The sequence below is a fragment of the Gallinula chloropus genome, assembly GCF_964237585.1.
Source record: "Gallinula chloropus genome assembly, chromosome: 4".
Lineage (NCBI taxonomy): Eukaryota > Metazoa > Chordata > Aves > Gruiformes > Rallidae > Gallinula > Gallinula chloropus.
In genome coordinates this window covers 91,737,689-91,755,865 of record NC_140088.1, presented here as the reverse complement: position 1 = coordinate 91,755,865, position 18,177 = coordinate 91,737,689, and the positions used below count along the sequence as shown (strand labels likewise).

Below are 18,177 nucleotides of genomic sequence, written 5' to 3'. Positions count from 1 at the left end.
TAAAATAATCGATTTGCTAAGGACTTTATTTATTTTGTTTACTTCTCCGGCTTAAAGATTAGATGTTTTCTTTTGGTAAAGCTGGATATACCAAATGGCATTGGCTGTATTAAAATAAGGAAGAACCTCAATCAAAAAGCCTCTCCTAAGGCAAGCTTTCTTGTTAATATGCACCAACATGAAAGGCTTTCTTTTCATCCTATACAACTACAGTGTGTGTAAATTGCAGGGGGCTCATTGGCATAAATCTTGGCTGTGACCTCTGAGGTAAACTGGATTTACATTACTTTCTGACAAGAATTAAATGAAGGCCTTGTGGATATATGAACAGCCTTCTAGACTGCAACAGATGGGCATGAATGTGCTCCCTAGGCAAACTATCAGTGACATCTGTGTCCTCCAAATTCTGGTGGTCTCAGCCAATTAGCAGGCAAAAAAAGGAGGAGGGGGGAGCAGCCTCTGCACAGCTACCCCAGGCAGAGCTGAAGCAGAAGTGCTTCTGTTTAGAAATGGGATCAAGAACAGCCTCCAGCAGCAAGGAGGTGGCTAGCCGGCTGGGTATGACACAGAGGTAACACTACAGAGAGAGATGAAGTAATTAGATAGAGCAGATATTAATATTAATTCAGGACTAACTCCCTAAGCCTGTAATGGGCCACCACGGTGGATTTATAGTGCTATAGCAAAGAACGGTTTTGTGTCAGTCCTGAAAGCAGGGGAGGGCACAGAGCGAAGCCCCAGGACTGACACAGGGAAGGCAGGCGCTTCAAAAGCCCGGCTCTTCGTCTGGATCCCTCCCTTGTCCCTGCAGGGGTGCAAACCAAGTACCAAAGGAACACTCTCCCCAGGCAGACCTGCCCTTCAGCAGCACAGAATACCCTGAGTTGGGAGGGACCCATAAGGATCACCCAGCTCCACTCCAGCAGGCTTTCCTGGCTGGATGGGGTCGGGGAAGCAACACACTCCCCAGCCACTGCACTGCCTGCTCCAAAGCTCAGCTTGGTGCTTTGTGGAAGAGCATTTCAGTTGCAGAAAGAGCTTTTCTGGTTTTGGTTGTTGGAATGGGGTTTGGGATTACTTACTGCAGCACAGACACAGAACAGAGCTTCAGTAAGTGTGATATTAAAATAAAAATAAAGGGAGCTCCAGAGCTTGACTTCAAAGCCACCTTTAACCAGAGAAGATTGTTTGCCAGCCCTCCGTACGAGCAGCCAGGGTGCAGGGCCTGGGGGAACCAGCAATCACCCACAGAACGCTGTGCAAGCCAGAACCACACGGCCACAGCCCAGCACACAGAGCTGGCAGAAGGGGATGCCGGGGGGGAGTCCAAACGCGTCCCCAAACTACAGGCTCCCAGCTCACTGCCCCAGCTCCAGACTTTTAAGCCTGTCAGTTAAACCAGACACAAACCGTGCAGTGAGCCATCCCATAGGAAGCATATTCCCCATCTCCAGTTCGGATCAGAGCCCCATACCCAGCCACACGTCCCTCCCAGGGCAGCAGCGGGCAGGACCCCTGGCCAAACCCAGATCCGCAGCAGAGCTGGGTGCCAAACAAAAGCACCTGTTGTTTTCCCCTGGTCGTGACTTTTCAGAGAGGCCATTGGGGTGCCTCCTCCTCACCACTGCTATCCCACTTACTCCTAGTGGAGACAAAAAAAGGGAATAATTGAGGGGCAAGATCAATAAATTAAAAACTTCTAAAAAAAAAAAAGAGAAGAAAAAAGACATAATGAATTTGGTACAGCACATATTTTTAGATCAAAGATGCCTTTGAAGTGACAAACCCTTAATCCATAAACTACTGAAGCACTTCCTTTCTCCCCCAAACTACTTGTTGTCAAATAAAATGGAAGTTAAGGAAATTATCTTTATCTGAAAATGGCCAAAAGAAGCCATCACCTAATGACAGCCTTGTCAAAATGACAATTGGGGAAATTGTTAGGAGAGGGAGGCCTGATGACTGGAGGAATAAGCTTGCTGTTTGCTCTAATCTGGTCGGGCAGGCCCCACACAATTCCAGTCAGCTTGCTGTGTGAAACAGCTAAGTCTTTGTCAATGCGAGCAGGGCCTGGAAAGACTTCTCTTTCATGAATATGTATCACCACCCTCCACGTCTAAGAAAAAAAACCCCTCCAAACAGTAAAATTAAAAAAACCCAACCCCACAACAAAAACCCCAACCCACTAACCTATCCATCACCCTAAAAAATAAATCCCAGAACAACAAAATCCTGAGGTATGGAGCTGTGAGGAGAGAAAGAGCTAATGAGTAAGGAAAGCACATGTTTTGGAAACGGAGGCAGAAGGATCTTCCTCCCAGAAGCTTTCTTTGGACTTTTACTCCCCAGCAGACTGGGATGAGGCACTTCAAGTGATAACTCAGCAGCAGACAAAAAGCACAGCGGCCCGTGGGGGTGTGTCGTGTCTATGGCTGTATTTCATACCTGGCATTTGTCTCCATGTGCTGCGTGGGCATCACACCCCAGGCTGGGAATACACAGCGCTGGGCTGCTCAGCCTGGGCCTCACATGAATGCCCACTGACTGTGCAAGGAGGAGAGCACCCAGAGCAGGTCTAACGCCTTCCTGGGCAAAGGTTCCCAAGTCAGCTCCGTACCAGGGTAACGAGTTTCCCATGAAAATACACAACATTTAAAAATAAAGAGGATTCTATGTTTAATGAACTACCTACAGCACACTAAGAATTGGGTCCTTTACGTGCAACCACACAACTGAGGCTTTCAAAGTGGCTGCTGATTTCCAGGGCTCCCACTAAAACGGTGTCCTGAGACACGTTCATGACCTTCCCTAAACAAAATCCTCCACACCTCATGCCAGGCAGCTTGAATCACCAGTGCCTATGAAGCTTGGAGGGCTTTCTGGTGGGGTTTGGGGTTTTTTTTAAAGGTATATACAATATTAATGTTCAAGCATTTGAAAGACTGGCATGAAACTGGAAGAGAAAGGCCGAAGGAAGCCCACTGGGCTGCCAGTCGAAGCTGGCTTAAGGCAGAAAGTGCCTCTAAGAGGTGAAACGGCTCAGAAACACACATCAGAAATACCGTGTCTCTACAGGACTGATGCTGAAACTCCCTTAAGGCCAAATACAGTGTTTAAAGCAACAAGGAGAGAATGCAGGATCAAAGCAAGCCTGTGACTGCTGCAGAAAACCCAAATGAAGGTATTTTAACATGTGGTGGACTTTTCTCCTTTGGGAGAGCTGGGACATCATTCAAGCACCGATCAGTGTTTGAAAAGTTACCTTCAGGTGCTTGTTAACTCTTCAAAACTTGGCATGTAAAAGCTGCAAGCCAGCCTGGGATTTAGCACAGAGAGCCTGTGGTGCTCCTCCAAGCTCCAGTTTTTCTCCAAGTAACAACCAGAATAGGAAGGCTTGACTTCCAGCAGAGATACCAAGGCACAAAGCTCAGTTTTGAGGTTTACAGTATTATGCAATGTTTGCTGTAGACATTTCCATCTCATTAGCATGTTCTGCTTTACACGGCATCTAGCGATGAATGCTGTCCCTGATCTAAGGCTAATCCTCTCTAAAGAGCTACAGGCTATATTACATGTGGCCACAGCCACGGTTATGCCAGGGCTGGATCACTTTGAAGCCTATTGAACAGTGTTCCCTTGTGAGGCTACACAGAGCCGTCAGGCAGCGCTCCTTGTGCTGTGAAATCCCACTGTTTCCATCACCAAGAGTTTCTCTGAGGGACAGACCCTCCCTAGTCCCCTGCGAGGGGCTGCACAAGAGGGAGGAGGGATGCAGGGCTGCCCTCCCCACCTCTCCATGCCAATTCACAACCAGAGCCTACAGGAGTACAAACGCCTTGTTTCTAAACATCAGGCTCCCAGGGAGTGTTTACCAGGGCAAGAAAAGGTGAAGATGAGCCAGGCACCTGCTTCCTCAGTAAATCCTCCCTCAGCCCAGCAAGGCTTCTGAAATGCAGTAGGATGCTGCAGCTCAAGCTGAAAGGGAGATGGCCCATAGAATTCAGACTGAGACCCAAGGCACCAAAGGGAGAGTATTTCCTGAAACACAGCCCTTCCTGCCTTCTCTTTCTGCCTCTGGTCCACCTCAGGTCCCTTTCTGCAGAAAGGTTTGCATCTATTTCAGCAAGGTTCACGCTTGTTTCAGGTCACTTGGCCTTAGGATGCCAACTAGAAAGCAAAAGCCATACCAAAGATCCACTAGAAACTACAGTTAAAGCCTACAACGTTCCCTGCTTTCCTCAGATGTGTTGTGCCAGTCAGCTCCACGACATCACCACACCACAGGTAGAACAGTTTGGGACACAATCGGATATATTCTAAAGGAAAACCCCCCTGTAACCCAAAAGGGTCATGTACCTCCAAGGCAGGCTGCATCTCTCCCAGCTGGGTGCCCTTAAACACTATGAACTGAGATAATAGAGGCTTTTATTGCCACACAGCACAGAAAGTAGAATCTCTAACACCTCAACAACGACACAAATCGAAAGGAAAAAGAAAGAAAACATTAGATTTGCTGGTCCCACTAGGTACCAACAGAAGAGAGTTTATTATAGTTGTGTAACTCTGAAATAATTTCTTTGTCTGATCCCTGCTTCTGAGGGGAGCTGGAAAGGTTGCTTCTGCTCAGTCTGCACTGCACACACCAGATTATCCCCACGCCAAACGGTGTCTCCATCCAGACAGAGCAGATTCACTCCCTGGGGCAAAACCTTGGTCCTGGTGAAGGCAGGTTAAGGTCCCTGACAGTCAAAACAGCATCTTACCCAAAAGAGCTGGGAAGTGAACACGTTTAGGATTGCTGCTATTAGGAGAGAAGAGTGCAGTGTCCCTCGTGTGGCAGCTGGGAAGCAGCACACGGATGGTGCTTTGGAGGCTGTTCCCAAGCGTGCTGCAGCCGTGAAGCTTCTGCTTCCAGCCAGACCACTTCACTGGCATCTACAGCAGCCCTCAGACTTTACACTCCAACGGATTTGCTTCAGACCGAGAGGAAGCTGGGTTTTTTAAAGGCAGGTAATACGATTTTATCACCCTTAGAACCTTATCAATTCCCAACACAGCCTTTAAACCACTCCCTGCTAGTCAAACCCTATCACGATGCCTTCAGTTACAGCCAGTGCTTGGCTACTCAGCGAGCAGCAATCTGAAGCGTGAGGGTGATGGCCTAGGGAGAGGACACCTACCTCTCCTGTAGCCTTTGTAGCACATCTGGACTGCTGCAGGTGTTGCAAAGAACGCTGCAGGGTCAGCAAACAGTGACAGTGGATCAGTGGGATTATAAAGGCTGATAAACCCTCACCTGATGGTTTAACACACCAGCTCAAGCCTCCCCTTGTGCTGATCTTCAACACGAGATTTGATGTGAAGCAAAGATGGGGCTTCCACTGCCTGGCATGCCCTCTGTCACACAGGACTCAAGGTGTCAGGCTGCCTGCAGACCTCTCTCCAGCAAGCCTCAATCAGGTCTGGTCTCACACAGCTTGGGAATCTGAGAGGCTCAAACACTGGGATACCAGCAGGATATCATGGGTCTCACGTAGGAAGCTCACAGGCTATCTGTAGGGGGTGAGGGAAATAATCACAGGGATTGCATACTTCTTGGATGCAATTACAGGAAGAAAGCCTTGTCTGTATGCCAAGCATCTTTTCCCCTTCTAGTCTGAGAGAAAGCCCACAAAATAACAAACAGAGAGAGATGTATGTGCCAGCTAGAAACACAGGTATGTACAACTAGGGGAGCAAAGCTTCAGCTGGCAAGTCACCACCAGCACATACACACACAGGGGAAGACTACCAATAACTGGACTCACAGTTATTGGTGCTGCCCAATGTGTTTAAATTGCACAAGTTCTTTTCTGCTCTACTCTTCTGAGTAACAAGATGCTCTGAGGTGCTTAAGACTCTGGGCTTTGTTCCAACCTAAAGAACCCAACACAAACATCCCACCAAAAAACAACAGGGAAGAGCTGACAATTTTCCTTCTGTATCAGGGCTTAAAGATGATTTAACTTTGAGCAAGAAGGAAGCACCTGCTCTGTGGCACTGAACCCCCTAATTCTTTGGTTTCCACTTCTTGTTCCAACGAGAGCTGGAATCGCAGGAGCTTCCCTGCCATCAAGCTGCACAAAACCTCCTCCAAACACAGAGCTGTCAATAAGAAGGGGCTCCAAGCCACAAGGAGCCCTTCCCACAGTGCCCCTGCTGAGCTTTTTCCTAGCCCCACTTCTCTGTCAGTCATTTACAGGGATCGCAGCCATCCTTGAAAACAAGTAAGGAGGGAAATGCTGATGACCCACCACTGGGCCTGCTCCACCTCCCAGTGTTTATTTCCTTGCTGCCCCATGACTCTGGTTTCACTTGTCCTGTAAATCACTCCCCAGGTGTCTGGTCAAACTGGGGAGAAAGGGGAAATAGGGGCAGTGGGATGGATGAAAGGGAGAGAATCCAGACAGAGGGAGAAAGGCCCCAGAGAAAAAACAAACAACGGGTGGAGGAAACGACAGAGGGGGTAGGAAAAACAATCAGGAGGATGGCAAGAGGGAAGGACAACAGGCAGCAAGAAGGCAGGAACACAGAAGAGAAACTCGGGATAACAGAGAGGCAAGAACGAAGCGAGAGGAGGCAGCCAGAGGGATTCAGGAGGAGGACCAGGGGTAGGCTGTGATGTTGAAACCAAGTGGCATAAACTTGGAGAGAGGCATAAACAAAGGTCCATCTCATAAGGAACAGTTCTCATCAGTAGATAAGGTCAGCTTCCTCACCAGTTCATTCCGGTCCGATGAGATGGGAAACGGTGGAGTTATTTTTCCCCAGGTGAACAAGGAGCACAGCAGAAACAGAGGGAACTGTGCTCTCTCCCCTCCCTTCAAGAGGCCTCCCCTCTGCTTCCTGGAGCAGAGCTGTTCCTGGCACTGGGGTCCAAGTGTTCAGTGAACGCACCTCCTTCCCACGCATCTCCCCTCCCTCTCACACTGAGGTCCAGCTGGATATCCCTCTTTATCCTCAGCATACACGTGTCTCTGAGCAGGATCTAGTTCTTTTCTGCTAGAGAATGAGGCACTTGACTGCTGTACAGTAATAACACCTCTCTGCAGAGCCCAGCTACAGTGGCTGCCACTGCCATTGTTACTGCGAACATGCAGGTGCTTCAACAGCTCTTGCAACATCAGAATGAACTTTCTGACTTCAAACAAACAAACAAACGAAAACCCAACACAAGAAAAAGCCACAAAAGACGGAAATCCCCAAAACAAACAGCGGCTCCCCATGTCTGGTCACACATTGCCACCTACCGGCTCCCACCCCCAAACCCTCAGCAGCACTAAGGTGGTTTGGATCAAGAAACAGGTTGTGAAGCAGAGAGGTGGAGCAGCAGGAGGGCAGAGGTTGGTATTCCAAGCAAGGACGTGTGCTTCAGGGGTAAGCAGTGAATGTTGCTCTACCCTAGCATCATCTTCACGTTTGCCAACACATCCCACAGCCCAGATCTTATGGCTCTAAAGCTGCAATCGGCTCTCATCAGCCTCCCGTTCTGTGTCTGTACACCCCTGAATGAGTGAAGGACAATTTCAGGTGGCCCCAGGAGAGCACAGCCTGGGACAGTGTCATGGGTTTGCCCCAGCCAGGCACCACACAGCCACTTGTTCTTTAAAGGGAGGACTGGGAGGGTGGAATTGAGGGAGGGGAAAGAAACCCCACAAAACCAAAACCTCACAGGCTGGGATATGGAGAGTTGACTGGGATAGCAGAGAGAGATAATAACAGTAACAGGACTTTATAACAAAATGTATGAAACTGGTGATGCACAGTGCAGTGTCTCACCACACAGCTCAGGCCATACAGCTCAGAGCTGTCCCAAAACCAGACTGTCTCCAAACACTGTGTGTCCTGGAGCTGCCTCCTCCTCCCCCCCCCAGCCCCCCCTTTATGCTGAACATGAGGTACCTGGCATGGGATACCCCCTCTGGCCAGTTCGGGTCACCTGTCCTGGCTGGGTCCCCTCCCTTCTCATTAGCAGGAAATATGAACACCTGAAAAGCCCTTGATTGCTTGGGAACAACTGGAAACATCCCTGTGTTACCAGCACTGCCTCATCCTGACTCCCAAACAGGGCATCCACCACTGCTAGAGATTAACACTGTCCTGGCTGAACCAGGACAGACAGACAGACAGACAAGGTACAAGGGCAGCGTGCCCCCTGCCACCCAGCAGGCCAGGCCAGGAGCCAGGTGGCTGCCACAGTAAGAGCAGAGCAAGCACAGGGACAGTGGGCAGGCAGAGTGCCCGTTCCTCAGAGGCCGTGCCCACAGCGCTGCGCAGACCGGGGGAACACAGGGAGGGCTGTGGGGTGACTGGCTCGCCCGTCAGGCGCTGTGCAGGCTGTCTGCTAACCCCAGGACAGAGGCTGTGCTCCACGCCTTCCCCACGCCTGACACGGGACCTCCTGTGGCGAGGGGCCAGCCCTGCAGAAGAGGGGCATCTCCACACACACTCCCCTCCAAGCCCAGTCCTGGTGTACCCAAACCCCAGCGCGAGTTGTTCCGAGCGCTGAGCTTGCCCTAAGAGGGCTCGCTGGGTCTCAGTGCCTGCTTCACCACTGACAAGCTGTGCAAGGGAAAGCCAGGAACAACAACAACAACAACAACAAAGGGCCACCAGAAGAAAGCACAGAAATGATACTTACCCAACATTTACACCCTACCCACCTAAGCGCAACGTCAGCAGTGTAAAACCTGGCCTTAGGAGGGAGGGACCCAAGCGTGAGGAAACCTCAGCACCACTGAAATCAGGCCAGACTCCCTGTCCATCCAACAGGATACGGACACTTTACCATGTTAATTTAAATAGCAGAGGGAAATAGAAGGGTTTCAGATTGGTCCAGCATGTCTGCTGGTCTCTTCTCTCACCTCGAGCAGCTGCAGAGCAGCTTGTACACAGTAAGATAGACAGGATTATAATGGATGTGACTCCTGAGCGGCTGAGAAATGTTATCGCAGCACTCCCAGCTTGCCAGGCAGGACATTAACCACCACGCCAACTGCACCATGTGCCAGAGCACTCCAAACTCCCCCAAAACACCCACAGGGATGTTCTGGCAAGGCTTCTAACAGTGTGTTAAAGCAGAGAGAAGCAGCTTTCACATCACATCACATCACATCACATCATTCAGAAAGAATTCTCTGGAAGGCAGATATTAAAAAGCAGTCCTTCCCCTCACTGACCACAGGACATGCTTCCTGGAATTCTTCAGACCTACCAGGAACTTCCAAGAAAACCCATATTTGCCCTCATGGATCCTCAGGTTTTCCAAGCCAGTCACGGCTCAAAGCAGCATAAGGGTTCCTGGACGTAGGGTCTGGAGTTACCCAGAGCCTTAGGAATCTGTTGTTAAAAAGACAATAGGCCTCTGCAGCCAAGCCACAGCCACCTCAGTCTTTCAGCCCACATGTTACAAACATTTAATTAGCCCAAGCGACCAGCATCAATAATGCGGCACCAGTAATTACACAGGGAAGCCAGGCCAGGAACAGGTGAGCAGGAAACACCCATTTCCAGCCACGAACAGGGCTTTTCCTAAGCCTTCCTCCTGCCTAGGGAATGGCAGGGCAGCGAATGCAGGTGTCTGAAAGGAGAGTGTGGCTTCACTCCGCCTGTAGACACCGCTGCGTGCTCATTGATCCAGGGGAATGCCGTATGCCACCCGCTCCGCAGCCTGGCACGGGCAGGCTCGAGTGTCCATTACCTCAATTATCCGCTGGACAACTCCAGGAACACCAGAGTAGATGTCACGGTCTGGAAAGGAAAACATGTCTGAGGACAATCACCAGGGGAGGAAGGGGTTGGGAAGCCAACACAGAAGAGGACAGCAGCAAGAGCAGCGAGGTTAATGCTGAGATCATCTCTGCTGGCCCCAGTCCCAGTGGTTTGCTCACCACACAGGGCAGCTCAGCCCTGCAGACTGATTTGCAGTTTCACTTTGGATGAAGGAGATTCCAATTTAAAAAGAAAAAAAAGAGAGAGAAGTTACCAGAATACAGAAATGAGCTCTGGTAAGCCATGAAACCCTTTTAGCAAGAAGATGCCTCATAAGACCCACAAGCATGGAGTGCCTGAATGTTTTCCTTCTCATCGCAGGGAGCAAACCTGGAACTGCTTTCCGGACACCAGCTAGAAACACAGGGAAAAGAGGAGTGGCAAATCCGGTTCTTGTTCTCTCCTGCACCAAATCACGCAGAGCTCCACTTAAATCACCAGCTAATAACAAATATAGAGCTAATATGAGGTTATGTAACGCTAGGGAGATAAAATGAAGGGTTCTTACGTACCTCAGTAGGTGCAAGTCTGAGAGCAGCACTCTGGCTGTGGGGAAGCAGCCTGCTTCCGGAACCAAAGGGCTGGCAGGAACTACAGCCACCGCATGCAATAAATACCAGGGTTGCACAACTCCAGCTTCTCCAGGAGGCACCGAAGTGCTTTTGTGTGAGCATGCACACCCAGCCCTGCCTGCTCCAGGAAAGGCAAAGGATAATCTTGGGCAGGAAAGAATTTTAAAAATAAAATAATCTGTTTTTCCTCTCTGCTTTTCAAGGTAACTTCTTACAAAACACAGCCCAAGCCTTCTCCTCTTCCTCACTGAAGGGAAGCAGGGCACACGAGCCTGGGTACAGATAAAAACTTCTGTGAGAACCATGAAAAGAGCTTATCAAGCCACAAGTAACTCAGCTGTTTGTCCAATAAATAAAAGGGACCCACCAATGAAAAAGTGAGTTTACATAAGCCAAGGCTATCGAACCCGCGGTGCGTACCCAGGACCGGCGCTCTGCCAAGCACAGCAGAGCCCGGGAAAAGGAGGGCACCAAGTGTCTGGGATTCGGACCAAGATAAACCGGGGCTGGTATTTTTTCCCACAGTCTCCTCCTCCAGGCCCGGGAGTCAGTGGCTTCGCAGGGAAGGTGAGGCAGCTGCCTCAGGGAGAACTGCTCAGGTTCCTCCTGGGCAGGCAGGCACACTGGAGCTGCCCCTCTTGCTCACCGCTGGCCAAGGACTCTCGCCCCACGCAGGGTGCGGACGGCACCAGCCAGCTCCTGGCGCACCGAGGCGCTTCACCCTTCGGACTGTGCGTTTGGGGCTGGAGGGCAAGACAGCTCGTTTCGCCCAACACCCCAGCGCGCCCGCCTGGGGTCCCGTCCCCAGCACCAGGCACCGCGGCCGCCCCACGGCCCCGCCGCTGCCGGTCTGAGCGAGCGACTCGCGGGAGCAGCGTTTGGACGCCCCGGAGCTGGGGGGAGAAAGAGACAAGGTATTTCGGGATTAATCCCGACAGGAAGAGAGGGTCTCGGTCTACGGGTGGTGGTTGTTCTTCGAAAGGCACCCGAAGGCCAACCCTCCGGCCTCAAGGCACCTCCCCCCCCGCAGCTCCCGCCCCGCCGGCCGCTCCCCGCCCGGCCGCGCCGGTGGCTGAGCAGGCTCGGGCGGCGGGAGCGGCTCGGCGAGGACCCTCCGGCAGGGACCCGAGGCCCATGACCCGCCACGGGCGGGACGGAAGGCAGGCGGAGGGCGTTCCCCCCGCTGACAGGTGAGGGGGAAGGGGGGGGGGGGGCGGCCCGAGGTGCGGGGGAGGAGGCGGGCCGGGCCCCGGGACGGGCAGAGCGGGCTGAGAGCTGGCGGGGGTGGCGCAGCGACGGGACGGGGAGAGAAGGGCCGCCAGTGACCAGCCGCAGGCTGTAGCGGGGCCGGGCACGGCGCCCTGCCCGGAGCACAGCGCGGGAACAGCCCGAGGGAGCCCCAGCCAAGCCCGGGCTCTCCTCCGAGCCTGGAGCAGAAGGGCCCCGCGGCTGAGCCCCGGCCGGCGGCTCGGCCCCGCCTCGCTCCCTCCCCCCGCGGCGGGACGGGAGAGGCACAGGGAGGGAAGGGGAGAGACCCTTTAGGTCATCAGTCCAACCACAGGCTGACCCTGCCCAGCCCACCCCTAGACCCTGTCCTTCAGCACTGCATCCACACGGCTTTGGAACCCCTCCAGGGATGGTGACTGCACCACCTCCCTGGGCAGCCTGTGCCAGGGCCTGACAGCCCTTTCAGGGCAGAAATTCTTCCTGAGATCCCACCCAAATCTCCCCTGGGGCAATTTGCAGCCATTCCCTCTCCTCCTTTTGTCACCCAAGAGAAGAGACCAACCCCGACATCTCTGCAGCCGCCTTGCAGGTAGTTGCAGAGTGATGAGGTCTCCCCTCAGACTCTCTTTTCTCAAGGCTAAAGAGCCCCAGCTCCCTCAGCCACTCCTCATGGCACAGCAGGTTGAGATAGACCAAGTTTAACAGGGAAAGGAAAAGCCACACATGCAAGCCAAGCAAGACGAGGGGCTCCCTTTCCCTCTCCCATTGCAGGCAGGTGTTCTGGGTCCCCAGGAACGCAGGGCTCCATCCCCAGGAACTCGTACCTGGGAAGACAGATGCCATCACTCCAAACCACCCCTCACTCCCCCCTTCCCCCCGCTCCTTGTATGCTGAGCATGATGCCATACCATACGGAATATCCCCTGGGTCACAGGGGGCACGTACCCTGGCTGTGTCCCCTCCCTTGTGCACCCCCAGCCTCCTCACTGGAGGAGCAGAAAAGGCCTTGGCTCTGTGTAAGCACTGCTCTGCGATAACAGAAACATCTCTTGGCTGCAAACACCAATCCAACACACAGCCCTGCACCAGCTACCACGGGAAGTTCTCAGCCAAAACCAGCACAGAGGGTCTGTGGGAGGCTCCAGGTTCCATGGGTGCTGCTCCTTGCCCTTCCTTAGCGAGCGCAGCCCCTTCTTGACTTCACAAACAGGCGAATAAAGCCAACATCATACCTTGATTTGATGCAGTTGTATGCACTTCTGATTTCTCAGAGTGTACTTCCTGCCTAGCCCTGATGTGCTTCAGAAAGCAATTAGGGACCATACTGACAGAAGCAGAACAAGGCTTGTCAAATTGGTATCAAACTCAGCCAGAAACACAAACTTTCTCTGTCAGCTGACCCGAAATGAAGCCACATGCCTTGGTTTTCCCCTTTAGCCAAAGCTGACCTCATACACTGTCTCACATGCTCCTAGTGGTGCAAGACAGCAAGGGGGGCGAGCTGCTTCCAGCTCTGCGAGTTGAGGTGGAGCAGGGATGGATACAGATGCCACTGCAGCTTGCCTTAAAGACAGCAAAGGAATAACCTGCCATCAGGGCCTCTCCCTGTGCTGCTGGTAGAAACAGAGATGGTAGTTCCCAAGTAAGTTCTTCAGTAAGAGCTACATGCAACTTTCCATCTCTCTCGTCAGCTAAGCCTGGGAGAAGCACTGCTGCAGGCCACTTCAGTAAGCAAGCTGAGGCTGCTGTACTGCTCGTGCAGAACTGCTGCTGTTACTATGTTAAAGGTGTAAAAAGGAGCCGATTTTGAGGTTTCACACAGGAGGGACACACTGACACACCACAGGTTCACTGTGCTTGGAGGTTACATCCAGTGGTGTAATGTAGCCTTAAAAGCCAACCCACGCTGGACTGCAGCGATGATTCACCCCCCCATAAAAACATGACATTGTAAGCAGCTTTTCAGCATCATCCACTGATTAGAGCTGATGAGAAAGCTCATGATCAGTGTGGCATATGCCTGGAACTTACTGCGTCTCCAGGAGGAACATCATAAACATCTGCAGGGTACAATTCCAGCTGAATGGCTGTATGGCTGGTACAATTCCAGCTCCTGTGTTCCTCTGGTGAGTTATAGAGCTCTCTCTGGTTCCTACTATACATACCTTGCTTTTTCTCTCTTTAGAGCAAGGTTCCATGCAGGAAAACAGTGGCCTCACATACAGAGGACCAGATGACAGTGTTTCCTAAGGTGTCCCAGGTTTTGTTTTGATGCACTGCAGTCACTCAGACTTTGGGATGGAATTTAGTCCCTAAGCAAGCATCTCTTTAAGCTGCTCACAAAGCAAAACCTAAGCACTGAAAACAACTTCTTTAAGTACTTCTGCAGCAGACAGCTGGGACTTCCCGACAGGCAGCAGGGAAATACCTGGAGCCATTGACAAGTCCTCCTTTCAGGTCTCACTGATATTCTAGATTTTGCTTTCATTTTACAGGAGTTGCTTCTAAACTGCATTATGTTACATACAGGAGGGAAGTTCCAGGAGCCAAACGAGAGGGTTTTACAGGCATTTGAAGTGTTACTGCCTACAGTCAGACTGGATTTGCCACAGTCATTTGTCCGATAGCTTCTAGCCAAAGAACTACACTGTAAAACAGCACACAAGCCCAGTCAGTAGCACTTCATGCTCCATTTTAAATCCATAAGGTAAAGCTTACTGTCACTCTTCAGTAACATATTTCTTCCCAGGATAGATCTACCTGCAGATACCCTGTGTGCCCTGTCCCAGGGACCCTGCTTTGGCAGAGGGTTGGACTCGATGGGCTCTGGAGGGCCCTTCCAAGCCCTAAAATTCTGTGAATCCCCATGAAGAACTAGTCAGCAGCAAGTTACAACCACAAGTATTTTTGGGAGTTCCAGGCAGCCCCTGTGAGAGGTGGAGGGCTGGGAAGGGCTGAGCGCAGAGCGAGCCGTCTCTGCGCCGTGGCGAGGCGCTGGGGAGCGGTGGCCATCACGGCCCAGGAAGGCTCATCCCCATCTCTGTTCCAGGGGTTTCACTGCGTTTGCTCTCAGCTGGTTTGCTGTGAATCACACACAGTCACTGTACAAAGATACATGGAGTGTTTTAATGGCACCCTGCAGCCAGTGTATTCCAGTCCCACCGCGACTCCACACTGTGATTTTACCCCTTGCAGCTCCCGGGTCTGTGTCCGTCATGACTTCTTTTGAAGAGGCTGAAACTGAGGAAACAGTAACGTGTCTCCACATGACCTTTTACCACCCCTGCCAAGCAGACAAGATGATGTTTCGCTGCCTGAACTTCTGCAAGCGGGAGCAGGTCAGGGCAGAGGAGACGCCCAAGTTCGGCCGCGACTCCAGCGCCTGTCGCTACAGCCTGATGGACGCTCGTGTGTCGCGGGTCCAGTTCTCACTGCAGTTCTACAGGAAGCTGAACAGCTCAGAGTTTGGCTTTGAGATAAAGAACATGAGCAAGAGGACGAAGCTGATGGTGGACCAGACAGAACTGGGCTACTTAAACAAAATCGACCTGCCGTGGAAGTGCATCATCTGCTTTGGGGACTACCAGATTCTGGCAGAGATTCAGGAGGGGGAGTCTGTGGATTACTTTGAGACTCATTTACGCCTGGCTGAAGTGCCCATTTTACAAGAAAGGTACCTGCCATCACTGCAGCCCATACCAGAGAACGGCATTTCTCCTTCCTCCTTCCCTTCCCAAGGCAAAAGCCCCATTGAGATTGATGAAAATGAGTCATGCTAGTGGGAGAAAGGAGGCTGGGTCATACTTTGATCTTCATCAACCTGCACAGCTTCCAAAATCGAAGGCTGTCACCACAGTCTGCCCTTCTCCATGGCTCCTGCTGCTGCACACAGGTGTCCTGTTCAGCACAGACATTCCAGAACAAGCCTCGTTCAGTGCAGACAGATCGCTGCTGCTGTCTTCACCAGGGTGCTCTCTGACCACCACCCTTTGCCACATAAAGGTGTGTGAGACACCGAGGGCCACTGGGATCTGTTGCACCAGCTTCACCTACAGCCACACGCCTGGGAGGTCTCTAACAGGCGCTGACACAGAGCAGTGCTTTAGCTGGGGCACTGATGTGCTAAGCAGGGACACGACGTCCTGCTGCACCCATTGTACTTGTGCTTTGCTTTGCCACGACATCCCAAACAGTATTTTCAAGCCTCGACTGTAACTACCCAGATTTTGCAGCTCAGAAACACTCTATCAGCACAGTCCTTCATGTTTTTATTAGTTTTGAAGTGAGTTCTCTCCTGTTTTTAAAGTTAATTATTTTTTTGAGTTAACTTTTGTTTGTGGATGGAATTAAATACGCGGTGTCGCTGGTCACAGTGTGTAAACATCCAGAAGCCTTTTGTAATAAAAGCATTTCCTTGCCTAGTAAGGACCTGCTGCCTCCTCCAACTCCAATCTAAAAGCACTTACAGTGAATAAAATCATTTCCAGGACAATCCAGATGAGAAGTTTTCACTGGCACTGTTCCGGGCTTAGAAAAAGCAGCATCACTGCAACAGAAGAGTTGATAAATTCTTTCAGCAAGTTTTCTACTTCTACCCCCACCCCAAGCTTTCTTAGATCCCCCCCCCCAGGTATTTCTCAGAAGTTGTTTAAGTTCAGCTTTCTCTGCTTGGGACTCTGGTCTTTCAGCTTGCTTGAAAGACACACCAGAAAGAGCCAGAGCAGAGCCTACTGAAGAGTTACCCAACTTTTAATTTCTGGAGGTTGGGCTGCATTTCAGTGTTAATCATTACAGGGAAGCCAGCACTATACCCAGGGGAGGATCGCTGAGTTACACAATGTAACTAACCCAAGATCAAGGCAAACAACCACAAGCAAGAGGTGAGGAGGCAACAAAGCTCTTGCTACAGCCTTACAGAGGATTTTATTTCTCTGTCTTGTGCTTGCCAACAATACCTCCTTCCCAGCTGCTGTGGGTTTGCCCCAGCTGAGAGCCAGGCACCAGGCAGCTGTTTGCTCTTTAAGGGGGAGTGTGAAGGGGAGAAAGTGAGGGAGGGGGAAAGGGAGGGAGAAGAAAATCCAGGAAACTAAAACCTCACGGGTTGGGATAAGGAGAGTTTATACTGGGATAGCAGAGAGAGATAATAACAGTAACAGGACTTTATAGCAAAATGTGTGAAACTGGTGACACACAGTGCAGTGTCTCACTGACCCACACAGCTCAGGGACAGCTCAGAGCCGTCCCCAAACACTGTGTGTCCTGATGCTGCCTGCTCCTCACCCCCAGTCCCCTTTATGCTGAGCATGAGGTACCTGGCATGGGATACCCTCTCTGGCCAGTTCGGGTCACCTGTCCTGGCTGGGTCCTCTCCCTTCTCGTTAGCAGGGAAATAGGAACAACTGAAAAGCCCTTGATTGCTTGGGAACAACTGGAAACACCCCTGTGTTACCAGCACTGCCTCATCCTGACTCCCAAACAGGGCATCCACCACTGCTAGAGAGAGATTCACTCTGTCCTGGCCAAACTCAGGACACCAGCTTCCCTGCTCTTTGGAGCAGGCTCTTGCTCTCCCTTCACTGTTACAATACACATACATGTGAGCTGTCTAGAAAGAGAGAGCAAGATGCAGATGTCACCTGAAACAAGCTCTTACACACCGATGCTTTTGAACAAAACCAGCCCCTCACATAAAACACGTGGGGATTTCTTACATTCACCAGTCTGGCTCGTGTGAGAGGGAGGGAGAGTTAGCTTTGCATTCCCCAGAAACACCTCTGTTCCTATCAACACTCAAACCTTTACAGAAAAGTTCTTGTTTGAGACTGATTTGGCCTTAAAAACCAAGTAGCCAATACCACCAGTATCCTTACCCCCTTTCTGTTCACTGCCCTGTCCACAGAACACTCACAGCACTGACTGTATTGCTTACACTTTCAGGGATGCTATCTAAAGGAACAGTAACAACCCCCACCTCAAGTTTCCAGCCTGATACATAAACAGGAGCACGTGCCAACAGTGTGTACAGACAGTGCTTACCTATCAAAATCTGCCATCGGACCTGCAGAACCTCTCAGCATTTGTACCCACTCTGTGCAGAGGGAACCGAGGTATCCCCAGATCTGGAGCACAGCATTCCTTAGGCACAGGAGCCAGGAGAAAGCCTTGGGAATGGAAAATAAACCCCCAGCAATGTAATGGTTTCCAAACACTAACAATGTCTGCAGCTCAGTTCACCTGGCAGGTGAAGAGTCAACTGCAAAGCAGGTGTTAAGAAAAGGATCCTGTCCCCCTGCCAAGCTGACCAGCAGTCAGTCTGACTGCACAGCAAGTGTTACTTCAGTACAGGTGTACCAGAACACACTACCCCCCCACCAGAAGGAGGTTCCACTTTCCCCAGCCCCAAGGCTGCTGAGACACACTGCTAACTGACCTGTGAGAAACGCTGTGTGTGCCAGGACAACGAGCGTTTGTTGCCAGCCTGGGCTCAGCCCTGCTGTCCTGCTGTTCACAGCCACAGAACACTATGGGGAAACACCAGAACACCGACTTCATGCTTAACCCAGTGACC

General features: G+C 51.5%; 1 protein-coding gene across 2 annotated transcripts; it reads left to right on the top strand.

Annotated features, from left to right (window-relative positions):
• The first annotated feature begins 11,271 nt into the window (after positions 1 to 11,271).
• On the top strand, positions 11,272 to 16,046 carry TIFA (TRAF interacting protein with forkhead associated domain). 2 transcript variants are annotated; one of them, XM_084263355.1, is made up of 2 exons: positions 11,272 to 11,296; positions 14,805 to 16,046. In XM_084263355.1, the coding sequence occupies exon 2, from the start codon at positions 14,825 to 14,827 to the stop codon at positions 15,386 to 15,388; it is 564 nt and encodes a 187-aa protein (XP_084119481.1). In that variant the 5' UTR covers positions 11,272 to 11,296; positions 14,805 to 14,824; the 3' UTR covers positions 15,389 to 16,046. The 2 variants fall into 2 exon arrangements, 1 of the variants encoding a protein (XP_084119481.1); XR_014617269.1 differs by lacking the exon at positions 11,272 to 11,296 and adding an exon at positions 11,441 to 11,572 and having other exon boundaries at positions 14,805 to 14,823.
• The last annotated feature ends 2,131 nt before the right edge of the window (positions 16,047 to 18,177 follow it).